The sequence below is a fragment of the Scomber scombrus genome, chromosome 10, assembly GCF_963691925.1.
Source record: "Scomber scombrus chromosome 10, fScoSco1.1, whole genome shotgun sequence".
NCBI classification, from domain to species: domain Eukaryota; kingdom Metazoa; phylum Chordata; class Actinopteri; order Scombriformes; family Scombridae; genus Scomber; species Scomber scombrus.
The window spans coordinates 18,318,830-18,339,517 of record NC_084979.1 but is presented as its reverse complement, the minus strand read 5'-3'; the positions used below and the strand labels follow the sequence as shown (position 1 = coordinate 18,339,517).

The 20,688-nt window shown below is 41.6% G+C and overlaps 2 protein-coding genes across 2 annotated transcripts; both read right to left on the bottom strand.

Annotated features, from left to right (window-relative positions):
• Positions 1-992: 992 nt before the first annotated feature.
• Positions 993-14,070, bottom strand: LOC133988172 (NUAK family SNF1-like kinase 1). The gene is made up of 7 exons (XM_062427727.1): positions 13,735-14,070; positions 9,165-9,285; positions 8,020-8,171; positions 5,697-5,762; positions 3,548-3,667; positions 2,496-2,628; positions 993-2,345 (listed from the first exon to the last, which is right to left on the bottom strand). The coding sequence occupies exons 1-7, from the start codon at positions 14,047-14,049 to the stop codon at positions 1,153-1,155; spliced, it is 2,100 nt and encodes a 699-aa protein (XP_062283711.1). The 5' UTR covers positions 14,050-14,070; the 3' UTR covers positions 993-1,152.
• Positions 14,071-15,694: 1,624 nt separating this feature from the next.
• LOC133988176 (kelch repeat and BTB domain-containing protein 12-like) lies at positions 15,695-18,946 on the bottom strand. The gene is made up of 9 exons (XM_062427732.1): positions 18,771-18,946; positions 18,411-18,592; positions 18,148-18,280; positions 17,487-17,720; positions 17,025-17,383; positions 16,670-16,943; positions 16,415-16,562; positions 16,134-16,331; positions 15,695-15,919 (listed from the first exon to the last, which is right to left on the bottom strand). The coding sequence occupies exons 1-9, from the start codon at positions 18,930-18,932 to the stop codon at positions 15,771-15,773; spliced, it is 1,839 nt and encodes a 612-aa protein (XP_062283716.1). The 5' UTR covers positions 18,933-18,946; the 3' UTR covers positions 15,695-15,770.
• Between the last annotated feature and the right edge of the window lie 1,742 nt (positions 18,947-20,688).

The following is a 20,688-nucleotide window of genomic DNA, read 5'->3' as shown; positions in this document are numbered from 1 at the left end:
AAAAAGGGTGTATGGTAATACAGATCTGTGTATGGAGAAACAGACTTCTGGAAATCAATTATGGATAGCTTTTGGTCTTTCATAAACGATATTCCTTGAATCTGTATGCTCAGGGCCAAAAAGAAAAGTACTCCTTAACTACAGAGGAGGGGTAACATTTTGGAATAAAAGAGTAATTTGTCTATAAAGGTCCTGCACTTCATAATATTTGTCTTTAGTATTCTCATTCTCATTTAACCTATTATCTGCTGCTGATTTTGTTGTTGTCTCTCACCAGAAAAAAAACAACTGGAAAGTATTCACATTTACATAATTTATTCATGTTTCCCCCAAAAAGAAAGTATGAAATGCTTGAACAAAATGAACACAATCCTTTTTCTCACAGCATGAAAATGACCCATTGAAAATTACATACATCTACTGCATACATCACATATTTAAATGTCCACAGCAGCATTGGTGGTGTCATGGTAAAAAGCTATGTGATCCATCTGCTATTCACACTGTGCCTGTTGGTGCAAAGGTGCAAATTGTGCACGGTACTCAATGACATGTGGTGCAATATTACAACAATTAGGTTTGACAGAATTCATCTTCACATTAGAGCTGTTTATATATCTTCGCTTTCTCGCTATCGACACACTCGTGTGGATTCACATATTCATGATGGCACTCGAGTATACTTCTCAAGTCTGTCAGAAGTCTATTAAAAATCTGCAGTGCATGTCAGTACAGCTGGTAGATTAACCAGATAACAGTTGTCTCAAATTTTCAAGGCTCATCTGTACAGAAATCTGCTGTAAGATCTGTTGTGCAGGTGAGGTCAGAGTGAGTTAATTAAACTGTCCATTCTGCCACATTCAGTTCCCATCTGCAATTTAGCAGATACTGGATCCCCTTTTGGTATCACTTAGTGTCATGACACACTGCCTTGCATCCAGAATACAGTTGAATTGTTAGTGAGTACAATTTAACTCATCATTCAACACAGACAAAATGCCCAGAAATTGTGCTTTACATTGACAGTACAATGCTCAGTTCATGTACTCCGAGACACAACCTTTCCAGACTCTAATACATTTTCATGTATGGCAGGTGCTGATAATCACAGAAAAGTGAACCGAAAAACCAACATTAAATGGCTGATGTCTCTTATGTTAGCATTTCCTTCAGCCTTTCTTCTTCTTCACTGGCCTTGTTTGCCTCCAGGTCCTCCTCTGAGCTGCATGCGCTGTGCTGCATTCGCCGGGAGAAAATCCTGCGACGTGATTGGGCACTGAGGTCCAGTAGATCAAAGGAATCGGAGGAAAAGAGGCTGTCCTCGCTCACAATGCTGGAGGGACGGCTGTGGCGGCCCTCTGTACCCCCTGGGGCCTGAAGAAGCTGCTGCAGAGCCTCGGGGAACATTGTGGTGGATGAAGGTGGAGATGAGTGGCGGCCATCAGAAAGGTCAAGACTACGTGAGAACTTGCCGTTACGTTTTAGAATACCCTTCCTTCTTCTTACTGCCTCTGTGTGCATGGTTGGGCTGTGTTCTGCTGCTGGGAGACAACTGTACTGTTTATGGGAGCACAAATCACCTGAACTACTTTCTTTAACTCCTGATCCAGAGCCTCTTCTTTCTGAGGAGGAACCATGAACTGACTCTCCGCCATACAGGTTTTTAAGTATCCCTTTCTTGGGCATTTTAGAAGAGGGCTGACTGAATGTAGAGGGGGCTGGCAGGCTGGAGGACAGGACTTCAGCATGGGTGTGGGCAAGTGTGTGTGTTCGATAAGGCTGGGGAGCAGCATTGCATGGTTGGGAGGGAGAGTTTTCCTTTGGAGGGTTGTGAAAGACTGAGTCAAAACTCCTCTGGGGTTTCAGAATACCCTTGGGTTTCTTCCTTTCAATGGTGGAAGTGGCTGAAGCCACAGCGGTGGAGGCCGCTGTTGCACAAACACCACCACACGCTCCGAGTGCAGTCTGGGGAATTGCGTTCTCTTTGCGTGATTTCCTGAGGCTTGACATTCCTCCACGTACCCTTCCCGCCCCTCCTCCTCCTCCTCCTCCACGATCGCCCTTCAGAGGTAAGCTGAAGTAAAAGGGGTGGGGAGACGGATGGGACGACTCAGAGGATAGGCACCCTGGGTCAACTGTCATACTGCTGGCAGCGGCAACCTGATTCTGCCAGTCAATGTAGCGAGCCAACAGTGGGGAGGGGCAGTCTTGGTGTGGAGATGAAGGACAGTCGCACACACTCTCCTCGTAACCCCAGTTCACCCACCAGTGATTGGCCACGTCCTCTATGGTGGCCCTCTCATCCACACGCACTGTCAACAACCAGTCGATAAGAGCGCAGGCGTCTGGAGGGAACATAGTCAAAAGTTATTTATAGACATGGAACTAATGAAAAGCATTGCGTATAAAAGGATACTAATAACAACAACACACAAAGGAATCACACATGATACATAACATTAATAGACAGAGACATGCACAATGTAACAGTGTACCTGAGGGGGGATTGGGTCTGCGATAGCGACCTTGGCTAATCTGCTCTGTGAGCAATGCGTGACTGGCTCCGTCAAATGGCATGCTCCAGTACACCAGGGCATACAGTAACACCCCCAGTGCCCAGCAGTCCACCTAGCACACAAAAACACAGATATTGAAGAACATCCCACAAACACCTCTCATAAAATTCAGGACTCAAGTTAATACAATGAGGTTGGATATGATTTTGTATCATTTTCAATGTGAAAAGATTAAGGAGAGAACTTAGATTTTCTATTATCAACATTCAACTCTATATAATCTAATATTTGAGTTTTTGAAAATGTAGTTTTGCTTGACTCATACTGTTGTTTCACTGCAGAATACATAGTTGCAATAAAAAAGAATTCATTTAAAAATGGATCAAACAATCAAACAACTGTGTAACACAAAAGGGGCCACCTATAGAACTGAATCCACAGAGAATTATCACCTGCATTTTCACTCAGATTTACAGAGAGTTTTAGCATCATTTTTTTGGTTTTACAGCACACAACTTTACAGTTTTGGCACAATCTTGTGATTCTTATTAAGCTGTGGCAGCTAGCTATGAATATTGTGCAGTAATTAGAGGCTGAAGGGCAAGATCTTTCCAAAACAGATCTTAAACAGGAGTGAATATTGGACTTATTCCGTGACATACATTATGTTGGGTGGCCAGAAACATGACTCAAAACCAATGCTAATGTTGCTTTGTGTCTGTTGGATGTGTAAACAAGCAACTATTGGTAACAGTTCATCATGCGTGTGTTAAAGTTAAACTTTACAAAGTGATAATATGTCAATGTTATGTTTACAGCTTTTTGCACTGCCCCAAAAGTGTCTAAAAAAATCAGATACTATTTCTTTAAACACAAAAACAAAACCACATGTGGCAACAAGTGATATCATCTCAGCACCATATGTATTGAATCAAGAGTGATTCAGTACAATCAACAAACAATGATGCAGCCTAATGCTAAATGTTGGCCAAGAGGAAACCAGAAAACCAGAACATGTTGTGTTGACCCACCTCTGGCCCCTGGTATGGCAAGCCTTTCACTATCTCTGGAGCAGCGTAGAGCGGACTTCCACAGTATGTCTGCAGCAGACTGCCCCTCTGGAAATGATTGGAAAGCCCAAAGTCTGCCAGCTGTGGTGCAAGAAAACGAGAGGACATAAATTAGTTGTAATTTGTGCTCTTTGATGTAGTGTTACTGCTTTTGAGATAGTGTCTTTGTGTTCATATTTTTGTTTTCCAGCAGACAAAAGTGTTTATGTGACAGCAAGTCCAACTATCTAACAGCTGCCACACTCAATACTTAGATCTCAGTCCAGACTTATGGACTTATCAGTTAACACTGAACCCTTCATAAAGCTCACTCACTCACACTCACCCTCACGCAACCCAGATTCCTTTTCAGTGAGTATGACTGCAAACTTTTACCCATGTGGCAAAAACACAATAACTCAAAGCAATTCCTTTTAAAGGAGCCAATAATAGGTATGCTGAGCTGTTGCCAAAGTAAGTGTGAGTGAGGAAAGAGGAGAGAGCCAAAAACATCAGGCTGCTTACACTCACGTAATGGAACAATCACTCACTCGAGGCTGCGAGGGCCATGCTGAGGCTCCTCTCTATCTGAAGAGATTATTAACATGCACACCACAACACTATCAGCCCCGCGGGTGTTACAATACTCAACATGACAGCTTTATTTCCGTAGGACAGAGGTGCAGGGAAACAGAGACCTCACAGACGGAAGATGACACTGTATGCTAGCCAGCTCACAGATGATATTATACATACAGTTAAAATAATCATGACTGAACACGAGCTGTGTGTGTGTGTGTGTGTGTGTGTGAGAGAGAGTCCTACAGTATAAATACACATCTGTGTGAGGTTCATCGCTGTACATCGCTCACTCTTTTCTCTAAACATACAAATGGCTCCTTTACATGTGCCCTGGAATTACATGGAATGTTGTGAGAAGCCACTCTCTGTTATATACATGCCGTACTGAAACAGTTCATTGGTAAATGCTCAAATGTTGTTCGCAAACCCGATGGGGTAATTTTCTTTGAGCTTCTGTTTGAGGTGAAAATATTGTGTGTGTCTCTTTGTTTGACCCCCTGAATATTGTTTTAGGACAGACTTGAACATCTGTGAACCTATCCTATTAGACATTCCTGATACATAGGCTCTGAAGTGTACATCTGGTTGTCAACAGCATGTCTAAGGTGTCTTTTAATGTTTGAAAGTGGTGTACATGAAGCAAACACTTTCAAAATGTTCATTTCAGAAAACAGAAAGACAAGTCCCCTGCTGTGCACTTCTGAAATGAAAATGGTCAAAACCAACCATCTTTTGATTTTTCACTATTAATGTACAAGTTAAATTATAATCTGTGACTTCAAGTTTGACCAACATACAGGATTTTATCTCACGTTTCGTCTGCCATTAAGCAGTGATTGTGCAGGCGTAATGCACACATGCATTACACAGAGAGTAGATCATTTCCTGCTGTTCGGATGCTGTTAAATGCTAGTGTGGTTTGCAATGAACGAAGAGCTGCTGAGAAGTCTGCACATTGTGTTTTCTTTCGACAGACAGACAGAACATACTTATACTAAAACCCTTCGATTGGCGCGATTGCCACTGAATTCCCTGCATTCCCCTTGGCTGTGCGCAGCTCCCATATAAGGAGAGGAGTATCCAAATAAGGCAAAAAATGACCCCTTGGTACTTTTATAAGACCTGGCACTATGTTTGTGCTGGTTCAGTGTGCATGGCTTAACAACCGATTAAAGTTACTGTGGCCTGAAAGTGCTCCAATGTATGTTCTGAATGTGCACTTTATTTTAGAGCTGGAATAGTCGATTACCAGCTGCACTAACACTCGACTGTTTCCTAAAATGTAACAGCCAGTGTGTCATGAAGAAATATGCCTTTATGTTCCAAAACAAAAGTACAATCAGGGGGCTTCAGATGATTCATTATGATGTTTTTCACTCTCATCAACAATCCCTTTGAAGAGGACTTGTCTATTTATTTTTATCCAGGGATAAATATGTGGTTTGTGGAGGGAAACTCGCCATTTATTTTTCCAAAACATGCATGATCGTGCTTCTTTTAAAAAAAAGTGATATAAATGCATAGATTGTGTATGTTTCAGCAAGCTTACCTTTACATTCAGATCTTGATCTAATAAGATGTTCTCCAACTTGAGGTCTCGATGCACAACACCATTCTGCAAGAGAGCAGAGACACATGAGGTTGTGCCTTTCTCTTCCTTCCAGTCTACAGTCAGATGTTTTTTTTCTCTGCATGCAAACTTAAGTCTGGAAGATCTAAAGTTTACAATATAAACTCAGCCTGTGGTTCATGAGGCGTTTGTCAGTCATTTATTATTTTATAACCATTAACATTCCACTTGGGCCTCGTGTTGCAGGTTGTACATTGGAGGTTCACTTGGAGGAAAAGGCTGTAACAGGATCAACATTTCATTAAGTGTTTCTCTGTTATTGAGTCGGTAGTACATCATAAGAGGAGACAATGGCTGTGTCTCAATTCAGGGGCTGCATCCTTGTAAGGACGCATTTTAAGGGCGGTTACGTCACAGCGCCGCGCCAAGGCCTGTCCCAATTCGAAGACTCCTCAAACGAATGCTCAAACGCAGCCTCAAAATGCGTCCTTGTTTTCCCTGTTTTTGAGGATGCATCGCTACTATCCTTAGCGGCCTTATATATCCCAAGATCCTTTGCGCGCTGCTGTTCAGTACCATAGATATCTATAGAACATGACGTTCCATATATATCTATGTGCAGTCCCACGAAAAGAACAATGGTTGTTATTGTTAATAAATGTTTATGTTTTTATATGGTATTGTTATAAAATAAAAAATATTGTTAATTGTTACACGTTGTCTTTTCCATTTAGTATTTACAATTTAAGTACAATTTATAACAGGATTAGCAAACGGCATAAAGTGCTACTGTTCAGGAACAACAAGGGATTTAATATTTTCTCTAATATTTTCTTTTATTAGCAAAGGATGAAACTTAACTCTACAAGGGGGCAGTCTTAACATTTAACTATTTACAAAAAATACATCACAAATACTATTTACAGATTATTATTAGAAAATTATGTACAATTATGAACAAACTATTAAAAAAATATGTATTATTAAATACAACACTACTAAAATTCCAAATGATTTACAATAATAAAAAAATAAATTAATAAATGATAACAAATTAATAAAATAAAAAATGAAAAAAATAATGTAATAGGCTGAGCAGGAGTCCCTGGCAGTGCTGCTGGGCTGGATGGGATGCCACAATAAAGAGCCTGGTGTCTTCTGTGGTCAGTGGGACATCATCTGGGCTGGTATTCAGGGTGTTTGGGGGTCTGGTCTCCACTGTCCACTGGGGTTGGTCCGATGGACGATGCCGCCCCCCAGTTTCTCTTAAAGCCACAGGCTAATGAGACATAATGGCCTCCTCTCTTTGGTTAATTACATCCTCTTCAAACACTTAAGTGGAGGAAATTACCCATGACCTTAGACATCGCTTTATGCACAGTTTTAGCAGTATGTAAGCCTGTGTGTGTTTGTGCAAGGCAGAGACGAAGGGAAAGCTAAGAAGACGGAAGAAAAATATATATGGTTAACCAGATTATCATTATAGCTATTATGATATGGATTATAGCAACAACAAAAAAGACTCTTCTCTTTAAGTCTCAATAATCTCTCAATTTGCCTTGCATATCTCAGAGGCATATTCAATAATTCATTTATGCCGGAACACGCATGTCTATTTTGGGACAATATTTGAGGGCATGGTGAGCACAAAATCCACCTCCTGCATACTTCAAAGCTATGGGAGCTGAATGATAATCTCTGTGTTTAATGTTAGGAATTCACAAAAGAACCAAACTGCTAAAATAAGAATTATATGAAAACAAAAACATTTCTGTCGTATCCAACTCAGCTGACTGTGAGCAAGGATCCTCGCTCCTACTGTAATGCACTTCTTCTTTCTTAATAGGATTTGACTTTGACTTTTCCTTAATAATTCCTGTTTTCTGGCACATGAAGTTGATTTTACATACACAACAATAAAAACAAAGAAACAAAGTAGAGTCTGTTCCTTCAACAGGGCTTACAGTTATGTGGAAGGAGGATGGAAGCTCATGTTTGTGAAATGTGTCAGTGTGTGAGTGTGACGGTAAAAAACAATCAAGGCTTAATGCGCTCTTAACCCAGAGAGATCTGAAAACTCGAGTCAACTTTTTCTGCAGTATTAGGATTAGGATTTAGTGGATTTAGTGATACTGAATTTGCTTGTGCACAGTTGAATACTGCTGCATGCAGTTCAGCACGTGCCTACATGTGGTTCCTTATTCATACTGGATTCCGGTGGAGGTGCATTTGTAGAAAGTGTGTGTGTGTGTGTGTGTGTGTGTGTGTGTGTGTGTGTGTGTGTGTGTGTGTGTGTGTGCACCTTGTGGCAGTAGTGGACAGCAGATGTGATTTGTCTAAAGATGCTTCTGGCTTCTGTTTCTGGCAGTCTCCTCTTTTCCTGGATGTAATCGTACAACTCTCCTCTGCTAGCATACTCCATCACTATCACGATCTTATCCCGGCTCTCGAACACTGCACAAGACACAGGACACATTGATGTTATTTGCATGTTATTGAGTTTCACAGGCTATTCTGCTTGTGTGGAAGTAAAGCTAAAAAGATCATGAATAATTAAGAGCCTGGAAGCTTGACATGTCTGGATCAATGTATGTGTCCTCTATGTGAGTCTGTAAATTGGTATTATTTTCGTTTGGTTTGCTATGGCTAGAATTTTCTACTGTTTTATGTTGTGTACTTTTTTCAAATCACTACCCAAATCTCACTTCTACTTTCACATGACTCTATATAAACTGAGAAGAAACCAGTAATTATGCACACTGTCTTTCATTTTTAAGGGTTTTCTGAAGTGAAAGTGACCCACAGGTAAACTGCTATCTACAATGTAATTAAATGTGGATGATTGCTGGTCCCTTGTTGATATAAATATTAATATTAATATTACAGACTTTTAAAGGATAAGGCTGGAGTAACTGTACTCTATTTTTTTGTATATGTCAACAAATTTAATAAAAAGACCAACAAAGCCACAATGGCAAAGAGGAGGAAGCTAAGTTAAGCTTTGCTACACAGGAAATATTTGTTAGCAGGATCAATTCATTGTAGGTTTTGATATTCAAATGGGATTTGTTGACTGTAAAAAAAAATCAGCATTGTTATCCTTTATTGGCATTGTTGCACCGCACTCCTGTGAACACTGCTATGTGTGTCCGGGCGATGTGACCAATATATTAAAGGAGTATTACACCCACTTTGATTCCACAGCAACTCTTTATCTGTACTGTATGTCACTGCTAATAAATCAAATTTACAACACTTCTATTTCATGTCACTTTCTGTGCAACATTTAGAGTCTCTAAAACTCTATTTGGTGATGACACTTAAATAATAATTCACAACAATATTTACTAAGAGTGTGTGTGTGTGTGTGTGTGTGTGTGTGTGTGTGTGTGTGTGTGTGTGTGTGTGTGTGTGTGTGTGTGTGTGTGTGTGCACTTGCAGTCTCACCCTCATGAAAGCGTATGATGTTAGAGTGCCTGAGCGAGGAGGTGATCTCAATCTCTCTCTGGATGTGAATTCTATCCAGGTTGTCAGTAATGCGCTCCTTACGGATCGACTTGATCGCCACCTGAAAAAGAAAACACATTATTGAGTCTACACAGAATCAAATCACACATATTTTGATCACTCTGGTGATCAAGTGTGGATGGTTAACATCGTCAAAAAGGATAATAGCTAAACAAAACACATCTTTCTAGAGAGCCCATCTTCCACTGCGATAGGTCATCGAGGGACAGTTGTTACCCTGGTGATACTATGTACAACCTTTGCTGTTGTTGTTGTTGCCCAGTTTCACAACAGATCTGGTGCCAGTAAACATAGATTCCTATGCAAACCCACCAATCAACTAGTTTTCCTCTTGACTTCCGACATAACAACTCCAGTCATTCAAAAGAGTGATAGATGCATAGTACATGCATGGAAACAAAGACATATATACATCACATGCATGCACACATACACAAATAAAATCTCTGGGTATTAGAAGTGATTATGTGGTTTTAAAGGCTGGATGGTGAGAGCAGGTCTCCTGTGATCTAAGCACGCTCAGAGGCAGAAGGTTGACAGCTGCACTGTTGACACTCTGCTTCTTTAATCCCAGGCACTCACTTTACCCCGATGTAACCCCTAACCATCAAACACACCCATGCAGAAAATCAGACACCCCAACATGAGCCACTAAACCCCTTAACTGTCACCAAAACACAGCCATAAAAGGACAAGACAGAACAGGACAAATACACAGACATCAGGGCGTTGTGTTTCGAAATACAATAAACTAAAATATATGATGGACCACAAAAGAGGTGGAGATGTGTCATAAGGAGTTGGGTAAGCTACAGGACAACTTTATGGTGTTGACATCCTAACATAGCACTGATCACACCCCTGTATAACTCTGTCAACCCCTAAAGTGTCCCAATGGGCAAGCAGGCCTCTTCCCTGGGGCACAGCTCCGGCATTCTCAACTGCCGGAAAAAAGCATCTACAAGACACTGGAAGACACAATTCACACGCTCCATCAACCGCAATAGTTATGTAACACAAAACAAACACACTCCAGTCACTCACTGTACCGGATTGACCTGACCTGTAACTGATGTGACACTATTCATTGAAAGGGAGTATACAGCTTTTTTTTCTCCAGTTTATATATTTTCTATGTTCAAGTGCAAGTTGTTGGGGTTTTTTTCTTACATCACCAGAACCTCCAGACTGCAGTAGCGTCTCTGTCAGACCAGAAGTGCTGGGTCAGAGAGTAACCCACTCATATTCAGTGGTTATCAGCTGAATGGCGCATGTCCAAGCTCGGGGAGCTTTTAACATGTGTACGCTTGCATGCTCGTGACAGTTTTCTGACCCAAATACCTGCTGGCTGGGCAGGCGATGTGAGGAAGGGAAGGGGAGAATATAAAAAATACACTGCAGGGATGAGGAAGGAGGACGTCGGAGGTAGCAAACAGCGGGAACAGATAAAATAGTAATGCTGTATGTCAAAATCTGTAGACTCACTCAGGGCTTCTGGGGCAAAAAGGCTTGTGCTTTACTGTCCCTCTTAGACATGACATATCCACTATTCTTGGCATTAACACCTGATCAGCACAGCAAAGAGACAAAGGACACACTCTGAGCATTGTCCAGCCTTCAGGGCACCAAGAGCCTTTTTAAAAGGGCATGTGTGTGAGGAGGAAGTGTGGGTTAGTGTGTGATCTCATCATTGTGTATGCAAATGTGCAACACATGCGTCATGTCTCAGTATGACCTCTAAAGTATCCTTCTGTCCGAACAATGTGTCATTGTTCATCCAAACAATGTGATGCGTGTGAGGTATTGGCTGAAAATGCCAAACTGGAACTGGATGCAAGTAGGAAACAGAAGTGTGTGTTTTCTCATGCAGATGTTCTCAGATATTCTTTTACAATATCAGAGAAAGTGGACACTTGAGGAACATACCTCATATGTTGTAATGGTACATGTGTACTATATAAGGAGACATAAACCAGACAAAGTGAAGTCATTATCTTTCTTCTCCCGCTCTTCTTCTACTGCTCTTCACTCACTTCCTGTCCATTATTCCCACAGACAACTTCATGCGCACACACATACTTGCATGTATACACGCATACACATCCCAAGAGCCTGAACATCACTAAAGATCCCTGGTGCATCTGTGAAGGATTTAGCAGCAGGATTATACAGGATCCTTGCCAAATCAACTCTTGACCTCACAGACACAACCCTAAATTGTCCCTTTCCAGTCATTACTTTTTTTTAAAGAAAAACTAAACTTGGTGTGAAACTTCTGTGATTCCAGCTTCATAATTGTAAGTATCTTGTAGTTTCTTTCTTTGTCTTGTGGACTGTTGGTCGGGACAAAGCCAGACCAAAACACTAATCGATTAATCAAGAGAATAATAAACAGATTAATTCATAATCTCAAAGAAGTAGGGCTGGACCGGCATCAAAATCCAAGTGTGCTGATACACAACAGAAATGATTTAACTGCTTGATAGAAAACTAGTATATCTGATGAATGATACAACAAACTGATTCATATTTTGCAGCATACAACATCCCCAAAAAAGCATCTGTTTTTTGTATCTAAGAAGATGAGAGAAACTGCCAAAAAGAAGGATTGTTGGTGAGTGAAAAAATGCAATGTCTGCTCGCTGAAAGTATTTTGGTCTTGAAAAAAAGCACTTTTTCTTTTCAAATGGAGATACACATCTGACTATTATTCAGCCCTATGGATAGGTAATACAGATTAAGAGTTAAGTCAGACTCAGTGTAAGTGACCTACAGTACAGATTAGTGACGCTGCATACTCAAGATCCAGTATCGACCATCCATTCCCTCCATTTCACCCTGTACATTAGTCATGTTCCCTTCTTGCAGGAATGCAGAACAGACAGACATTTTTCAGAAACAGTCTCAAACGGACTCTTTAATCTCAGACCACTGTTACCCTCCTCTTCCTCCTCCTCCTTTTCTTTGCTCTAAAACTACCTCCTCCTTTGCATCCTCCCCACACTCAAACAACAGCCCCCTGGTCTTGTTTCCAAAAAAAATGTCCGTTTTGTTTCAAAGAATCCTTGGTATGTGCTGGCTACTGGCTCAAGGAATTCAGCATTTTCCCTTGCCCTACCAAACCCACTCACCCTGCACAAACACTCACACACAGCATAGCTGATCCCCTGTCTGTATACTCTACCATCAATCTCCTACCAGTCTTCTGTTTTTCAATCCCTTTCTGGGACCTTTCTTTCTCAAAGATGCAGGTCTCCGGGGAAGGGGAAGGGGAACGCACCCAGAGGAATTGTACCACTCTCACTTTACCAATCCCATTGTGAAAAAGATTATCCCTATTACAGAGTGTTTGTTTACTAAAAAACACTGGGGGAATTTGGGGCTGACGAGGTCATTGTCTCTGTGCTCAGATCCCACCAGAGTGATGGATTAAGGTCTGACTGTAGACATAAACCCTGCGATTATCCAAAGTAATCTGGCACCACATTCTGTTTTTAACCTGGATATTCTGAATGTTAAGTTACAGAAGCATATTATATTACTACTTTATGTATGTCTGCTTGTCTGTGTGTGTTTTTGTGTTCTGGTAAAGAGGGTCAGACTCCTGTTGGAGGAGAGACCTATTGTAGTAATTTTATCCCCTTGTTCAAGTGCTGAGTGAGTCAGACCAAAGGCATCTCAGCCTGGCAGCACAGGAAACAAGAACTGGGTTCAGCATCTAGATATGAGCTCACCCCACACACACACACACACACACACACACACACTCACACAGGTAAAGGTAATTTTTGGGGTATTTACAGGGACTTAGATTGATTTTTTGGAGACTTACCCTAAGTTACCAATTGGGGACATGACTTTCGGACGAATGGCCTTAAGTCTGGTTTGTGTCACTGAAAATGACTTAAGACATACCCACCACCACCACCACCCACTTATTCACACACACACACGCACACACACACACACACACACACACACACACACACACACACACACACACACACACACACACACACACACAGTTTCCAACGCTTCAGAGGTAATTAAATTGACTTGTTTTTATTTTCTGGAGCCTTACATAACCTTAATCATAACCATATGTGCCAAACTCTAAACCTTCATCCAAAAGTCTTCATACTATAATGTTATTTTACTTTATGGGAATACTCTATTGGCGTTTTGTCCCAACAACGTCAACAAACATATATAGCACAACATGAGTAATTCATGGCTCGTGCACACACTCACACACGCACACACACATAGGGCGACTGCTGAAGACCTCCTGAGAAGAAGCTGGGGCTGAATAGAGACATTTCTGTAAACCCTTTTGTGTAGGTTTGTTAGCAGAAAAGGTTCAAAAATATATGTTTTAGTAATATGTACATGTAAACTACATTTACCCATCAGTGACAGAAACATATTATTCTACAGGGTAAATAAAGATTAAAAAACATCTGTGACACACTTCATGTTCAACACTCACTGTCTTCAGGCTTGCTCTCTCCACTGCCCTCTTCACTTTGCCGTAGGTGCCTTTACCCAAAGTCTCCATCACCTCATAACGGTGTTTCAAGTTGTGTTTGTGCTGGTGCTTCTTCACTTCCATCGGCGGCGCTTTGGCAGTCGGTGCCCGGCTCTCCGCCTCCATGTCTGGGTCTCCCAGCCGGTTGTCCGCGCTGCAGGGATGGCGTCTGTGGAGCCTCGGAGAGCGCTCGGACGCCGAGTCGTGCAGACAACCGAGATCGGAGCGGTCGCTGGTGTTCATTGCGCCTCTACTGTCCGCCTCACGTCTGCCCATCCTCTCTGCGCACCTGTCAGGAGCAGCCTCCAGTGGGACCAGATCCCCAAATGACTTTAAGCTCTAAACAAAAACAGCTGACGTGTTTCTTTGTGCGCCAGAAGTTACCCATATAGAGCTTTAACAAACTAGTTTAATGGCTTAAAATGAATACACATAAGGAATCCATCCAATGCATCTGAGCTGCAGCTGCACTTTCCTCTCTCTCTCTCTCTCTCTTTTTCTCTCTCTCCACAAAAACACAGCAACAGGGGCAGTGGGAACCACATGGTCCGGACCGATGGGTGGAGCATGCTCATTCCAAAGCCAGCTGTCATAGCAACATCCAGGCGCGTCACATTCATTTTGGATCATTTTGGGTTTTCAGAAGGCTGATATTTGACCGACTTCACAGCAGGAAAGAGGGAAAGAAGGTATGTCTGGAATGTCATGCGGGTCAGACACTCAACCTAAATCCGCCACTTCAATCAGATATGTTTGTTGATGCTCTGCCATCCCGTGAACTCTGAGAAAATAAATCCTGGACAAGAAGTTGGGTGGAAGTAAAAGCTTTGAAGTCAGAGAGAAGAAGTAATGGTAATGGAAAGACATTAGTTTTATTCCAAATTCACATATAAATGACCTAGAAACATAAAAGGATGCTCATCTGTGAAAAGGCAACTTAACAGGTATATATGTATTACCCTCATATAATCTGTAAAGGCAAGGAATCTGTAAATACAAGGAACAAGAGGATATGCCACTAAATAAATAAATCGTTTTTCATGGCTGCTAATAACAATAAAATATAATTTTTTCACAACTGCAGGCTTGATTTCTTATGAGGATATTCATTTTGCAACAAACAAATCATGTCTTCAGTAAGAAATGTTAGTATGTTATTATTATACTGTATATCCTTCCTTCATAGTATGATCAAAAGAGTCCAAATACTGATTCTTGCAGGGACAAAGCAAGTAAATTAAAATTATTTTTTGCCCTGGGCTAACACAACTTTGAAACCCAAAATGTGTTTTAACTATTATACTGTGTAGTCACTTACCCATAAAGCATTTAAATTGTTTATTAACACCAATAATTAGTAACAGCTTAATAACTCTTTGAAAGTCTGTTGTCTTGTAAGTTTTACTCTAATTACAAGACTGTCCTCACAAAAAAATTGTGCAATTGCTTAAAAAGCCACATAAGCTTTGGTGACAACCATGCTCTTGTCTTCTTGTGGTCATGTGATTAATGACTGTTGCCTTCAAGAATGAAAAGCAAAGAAAGTGTGACATTGTTATAGTGCTGCAAAAGTGTTTGACTTTGACCCCAGAGACATCGCATCCTGTCTCCCACCAAACAGCAAATGTTGATAATTTCAAACTCCTCTTGTTATTCTGGTTGTCTAAACTTTACAAAACCTTAACTACAAAGGTGTAAGATCAGGAAATTGTCATATAAGTACTGTAGAGTAAGTGCTATGGGTCATTTTGGATAAAACTGTCAATTTGAGGACTTGTTGATTGTTACTTTTTTTTTTTTAAACTGGTTTGCTATCATTTTCCACCTCATTTGCTTTGTTCAGGAAACTAACATCAAAAGACACAACATCCATATTTATCATGTTTACAGATATTGCTGTTGATACATGTGATTTCCGGGTTTGGATAAAGCTGTGGACACGTCTCACACATGCTGGCTCCAGGCATTGTTGTTACTCAGAGTCAGGAGGAGATTAATTAGGGTGTGAAGAGGTCCCGAGGATTGAGATTAGCCACCAGACAGACATCATAGCTGTCGTGCATTGCTGCTCGCCTTTCAACCACCGTCCACACATTGTCTGCGGGGTCCAACTCTAAAATCTCCTTGGTGATGATCTCATAACGGCCTGCAGTCATGAGAGAAAGTATGTAAGTTATGGCTGACCAAAATCGAATTTGCAGAGACACTGCCGTGTCAGTTAGCTTGCATTCACTAACTGACCCAAAGTGGGCCTTGTGTTTGTGCAACAGGAAGCATTTCAGTCAGCAAAACCATTTCAGCATGAAGTTAAACTAATGAATTGTTTAAAAAAAAACATTGACCGGTATTCACTAACTGACCGGCTCCCTTGTAGTATCCACAGAGGTACAGCTTTCCCTCCACTACTCCAGTATTGGAGGCATTGGTTCGGAGGGAGAGTAGGGACGTGGGCAGTGTCGGTCCTGTCCTCCAGGTGTCTGTGTCTGGGTTATAGATCTCTACAGAGCTCAAGCAGCGACGTGATTGTCCACGGTCTTCTCCATCGCACCCTATACCACCTGAGGAACACACACATCACCGTGCTGGGTTCATACAGCAAATGTATTTAGGAGTATACTAGAAATCTGTCTTTTTGTCTGACCTAGTATGTAGATTTCTCCATTGAGGACAGCCGTGCCGCAGCGGTACCTGGAGTACTTCATCCTGTCACACTCTGTCCACCTGTCCTTACCAGGGTAAAACTTAAATAAGCGGTTGCTCAGCTTGTCTGGTTCTTCATCTGGTTGGTGCTGAGGGAAGTGAGGAGAGAAGAAAATTAGGGAGAAAATGGGATGGGGAGTGAGAAATGAGATGTTATAGCCTTGGGGAAACAGTGAAGGAGGGAACTATTCTGTACCTGTGGTGTCCAGCCACCCAGCACGTAGAGATGCTCCTTCACGGTGATGGTACAGTGAGAAGCTAAAGGGAGCGGCAGAGGAGCGAAGCTGAGCCAGCTGCCTCCTCTTTTAAGCGACCATCTCTCCACACTGTCTGTGATGATGTAATGATTATGCACTTTCATCTGACCACCTATCATGTAGAGGGCATCACCTAGCACCCCCAAAGCGTACATGTCCCTGTATGCTGCTGAGCACAGCTCCACCCAGCTGTTCTCCTCTGAATTATCATACCTGGAACATAAATAGTCAGGTCAGATCTAGCGTTGAATGCAGTGGCATTAAAAAAAATGAGGATTTCCTTCTCACACACACCTGTATAAATCCACCCTCTTGATCCTGTGTTGGTCTTCTGCCTCTATGGCCACCACTATGTTGTTATCTCGTGTCACAGCCCCTACTGTGATCTGCCCCATGCCCCCAGAGCCCCTCATTGGAGAGGTGATGTAGCAAGTCTTTCTACAATGGGGGGCAAAGCAAAAACTGAGATCAGCAAGTCCTCCGCGGCGGGCAGGCACTCCCTCCTCATTCACCCCTCCTAGGCAGAGCAGCAGGTCAGTGGTCTCCATGCCATAACGAAGGGCTGGCCGAGGCGGAGCTGATGTCTCACAGAGACCTGATGTCTGAAGAGCAGCATCAATCATCCCAAAGCACTCCGCATCCCGCAGCAATACCTGGAAGATTAATTTCAATGCATAATAATTTATCAATCTTCTAATCGCTTGATAAATGTAGATTAGGAGCCTTGGCATTTTCATTTGGCCCTTTACTTCTCACCGGGTTTCTTCTCCTGGCTTTACGGAGGAATCCAGGGTCCACAAGTTCCAGCCGGACACGCTTGAGTAACTTCACAGCCTGAGCTTCACTCTGCGAGTCCCCCCTACGCTTCTCTACCCAACGAAGTACCAGATCCAGCACAACCTCCTCCTGTGAAATGTTAAGGTCATCTGAACCAAGTAGATCTGCAAGACTTTGGGCATCCAGCTCCAGCACTTCTTCTTCTTCACAAACCTAGAAACAGCCAAATAAAGAGAGGGGGCAAAAACAATGAGAAGTTAAACAAGAACAATAGTTAACCAAAAACAATATGTAGAGGATGGAAGCATATACCAAAGCAAAAACATCTCAACACTTGTGTATGATGGTAATAAAAAGTTAAGTAATGGCAGTAGTGAGTAGCTGAAAAACTAGAGTCAGAGAGTGGGGAAGGCTGACAAATTATCACATAGCTTAAAGAACATCACCAAAGAGATCATCTGTTCTCAGCCTTTAAAGCAGGTTGGTCCTGCAGGGCTTATTATTAGACATGTTATAAGGCAGTTATTTTCACAAATCTTAATCCAGTCATGTTGTGTTTTAGGCCCAATATCTTGGAGCCAGGAATATTTTTGTTTATCTCTAAGAGAGAATTTTACACTAGTAATATGGAATATCCCACCTGTGCAAAGTGTTGGCAGAGGTATCTAAAGGCGCAATCAGCCAGCCCAGTGGCCCCCAAGTCTCTGGCCCAGTGGTACAGACCGATACAGTTGGAGGGGTCCATACAGGCCTCCATGTGGTTCTGACACAACCTGAAGCAGTAGCAACAAGGTGGCAATGGGAGCAAGGTTAAGGTTAATATAACCATTATGCCTTTAACACAGTACAAGTACTGCTGATGTTTATTATACTAATGATCAGCTTCCCAGCCTATTTTCCCACCTGAAGGCTCCGTCTACATGGAGCAGGAAGGCAGCAGCAGCCACTCCCTGAATGTTGTCATTGGAAAGGGGGAGTTCAGCATGGTACATGTAGTCCAGTAGCAGCCTCAGGCTCTGAGCAGGAGTGTCTCTGAGAGTTACCTCTCCTCCCTGAGTTTCTTTCAGGCCACATGTAAACATGGCCTGTAAACACAGATTTACCGAAATATCAGAACATGAAACAATTATACTATCGTAGCATCAACATATATGCTTGCTGACATGCTTGTAAGTATCAGCTCTGGAAAACACACATTATCATGCATTTTCCTGAATAAGCACTAAAACTTTCAAAAACCTGTGTTGTGCATGGCTACATTACCTGGAAGTACGGGCTGAATGCAGACAGCACCACCTTGTGGCAAGCAAAAGGAATCCCCTCAGCCAACAGCACCACATCGGTGAGCTCCTCAGCGGCCCTCATTCTCTGCAGCTGCCTGAGCAGATGTGAGCCATGATCTGCCTGCAGCACTGGAGCATCCATGGACTGCTGTTCTGGATGACTGCACCACCACTTTTCTTAGTATAGAGAGAAGGACCTGGCTGAGCGGAGCCAAACGCACATAAAAGAAAGAATATATATGAGAGGACATCAGGGGGAGAGTTTGTTTCATGCACAAACTTGTGCCATTCTCAACCTGAGAATAGAGTAACAGTAACATACAGTATGTTGCTACCAGGTTTGGTCACATCATAAAATAAGAAACCCATAATAAACTGATAACTAAACACTGGATTTGAGAATAACTTTGTAATCTTTTCGTGATTTGTAATTTGAGCTCAAACCACAGCTGTTATTGGAATCATATTAAAAAGGCCTGACTGGAACACTATTTGCAGTTTTCCAAAGCCAAGATTGAAACTGAACTGTTATGTAATTAAGTTTGGTGTACGGGATCCAAGTACAAAACACACTTGATTTTTTAAAATTTAGCTAATGAATCACTACAAGGTGTTTTGCACTAGTAAGCAACTGATTACTATGGTCACAATATTTCACGTAGGCATTGAGGAACCTGCGACCATTGCTAATGCTGTGACTGTGACAGTTCCTGTTAATCATCTCAGCAAACTAATCATCTACAATGGGGGATGTCTCAACGGTCAACCTCAGATCCTTTTGATTGGAGACTCTATCATCAGTTTTGTCAAACTTCCTGGTGGCCATTACCTACTGTATTATCTGGATTTAAGTATTTGATATAAAAATTCCTGCTATCTTTGATCTTTACCCCTCTGTCCACACACAGGAGCACGTTGGAGCTAATGATGTAATGTCTAGACAATCGACCAAACTTCAGTCTGACTTTAAGTCTGTGACTATTGAGAGCCATTGTAAAAACTGCAAACTGTTGGAAAGGATCCGGAACGTTTTAGTGTTTCTATTCTTTATAATTCACTTTTTGGTATTTGTGATTGTATATAATTTTGGTATTTATGATACCAAAACTATATATCTATAAAATATCTCTCTATATGGGGAAACCTTTTACAGTGCTTGCATATTGAATACTGCGTATTATAATTCATACTTAGAAAGTACAACTGAAGTGACATTCATTAAAAGATGATTAGTTAAAACATTTCAAAATGCACCTGCATTATTTTGCATATTGTGACTTTCAAATAAAAGACCAGTCATATATTTCCTCATTGAAGTTTTCTTAAAAATAGTGTTAAAATCTCGTCTCGATCTCGTGAACCCAATATCGTGTCTCGTCTCGTGAGTTGAGTGTATTGTCACCCCTACTGGTTACACAACTTCTGTATGACCACTGAATTTTGTTCTATGAGAAACTTTAATGAATTCTGGCCCAGGGTCAACCTGTACAAAAAGCATGGTATTTATCCAAATAGACTGGGGGTAAAGCAACCGACTTCAGGCTGTATTAATTCTATTGCATCGCTAGCCTGACAATTACCTACATCTAAAAATGGATGACAACAGAAATGGTCATTGCCCAGTCTCTGATCCCCCTTATATAACTGAATGTGTCCCTTCCAAGCCTTCATTTTGTTGTTACTACCTGTAATTGTGGTCCCTCTCTGACATGCCTTATCAAGTTTACTCCATTCTCTCTAAATAATCCATATACATTTATGCACTAAACTAAATAGTGTATCTAACCATTCCATTGTTGTAACTGGGATTTATATACCTCCTTCAGTTGATGATAGGTCTATTGATTATCTGGCAGTTACTCTCTCAGTATATTAACTTGGAAGTAATAGTACTGGGA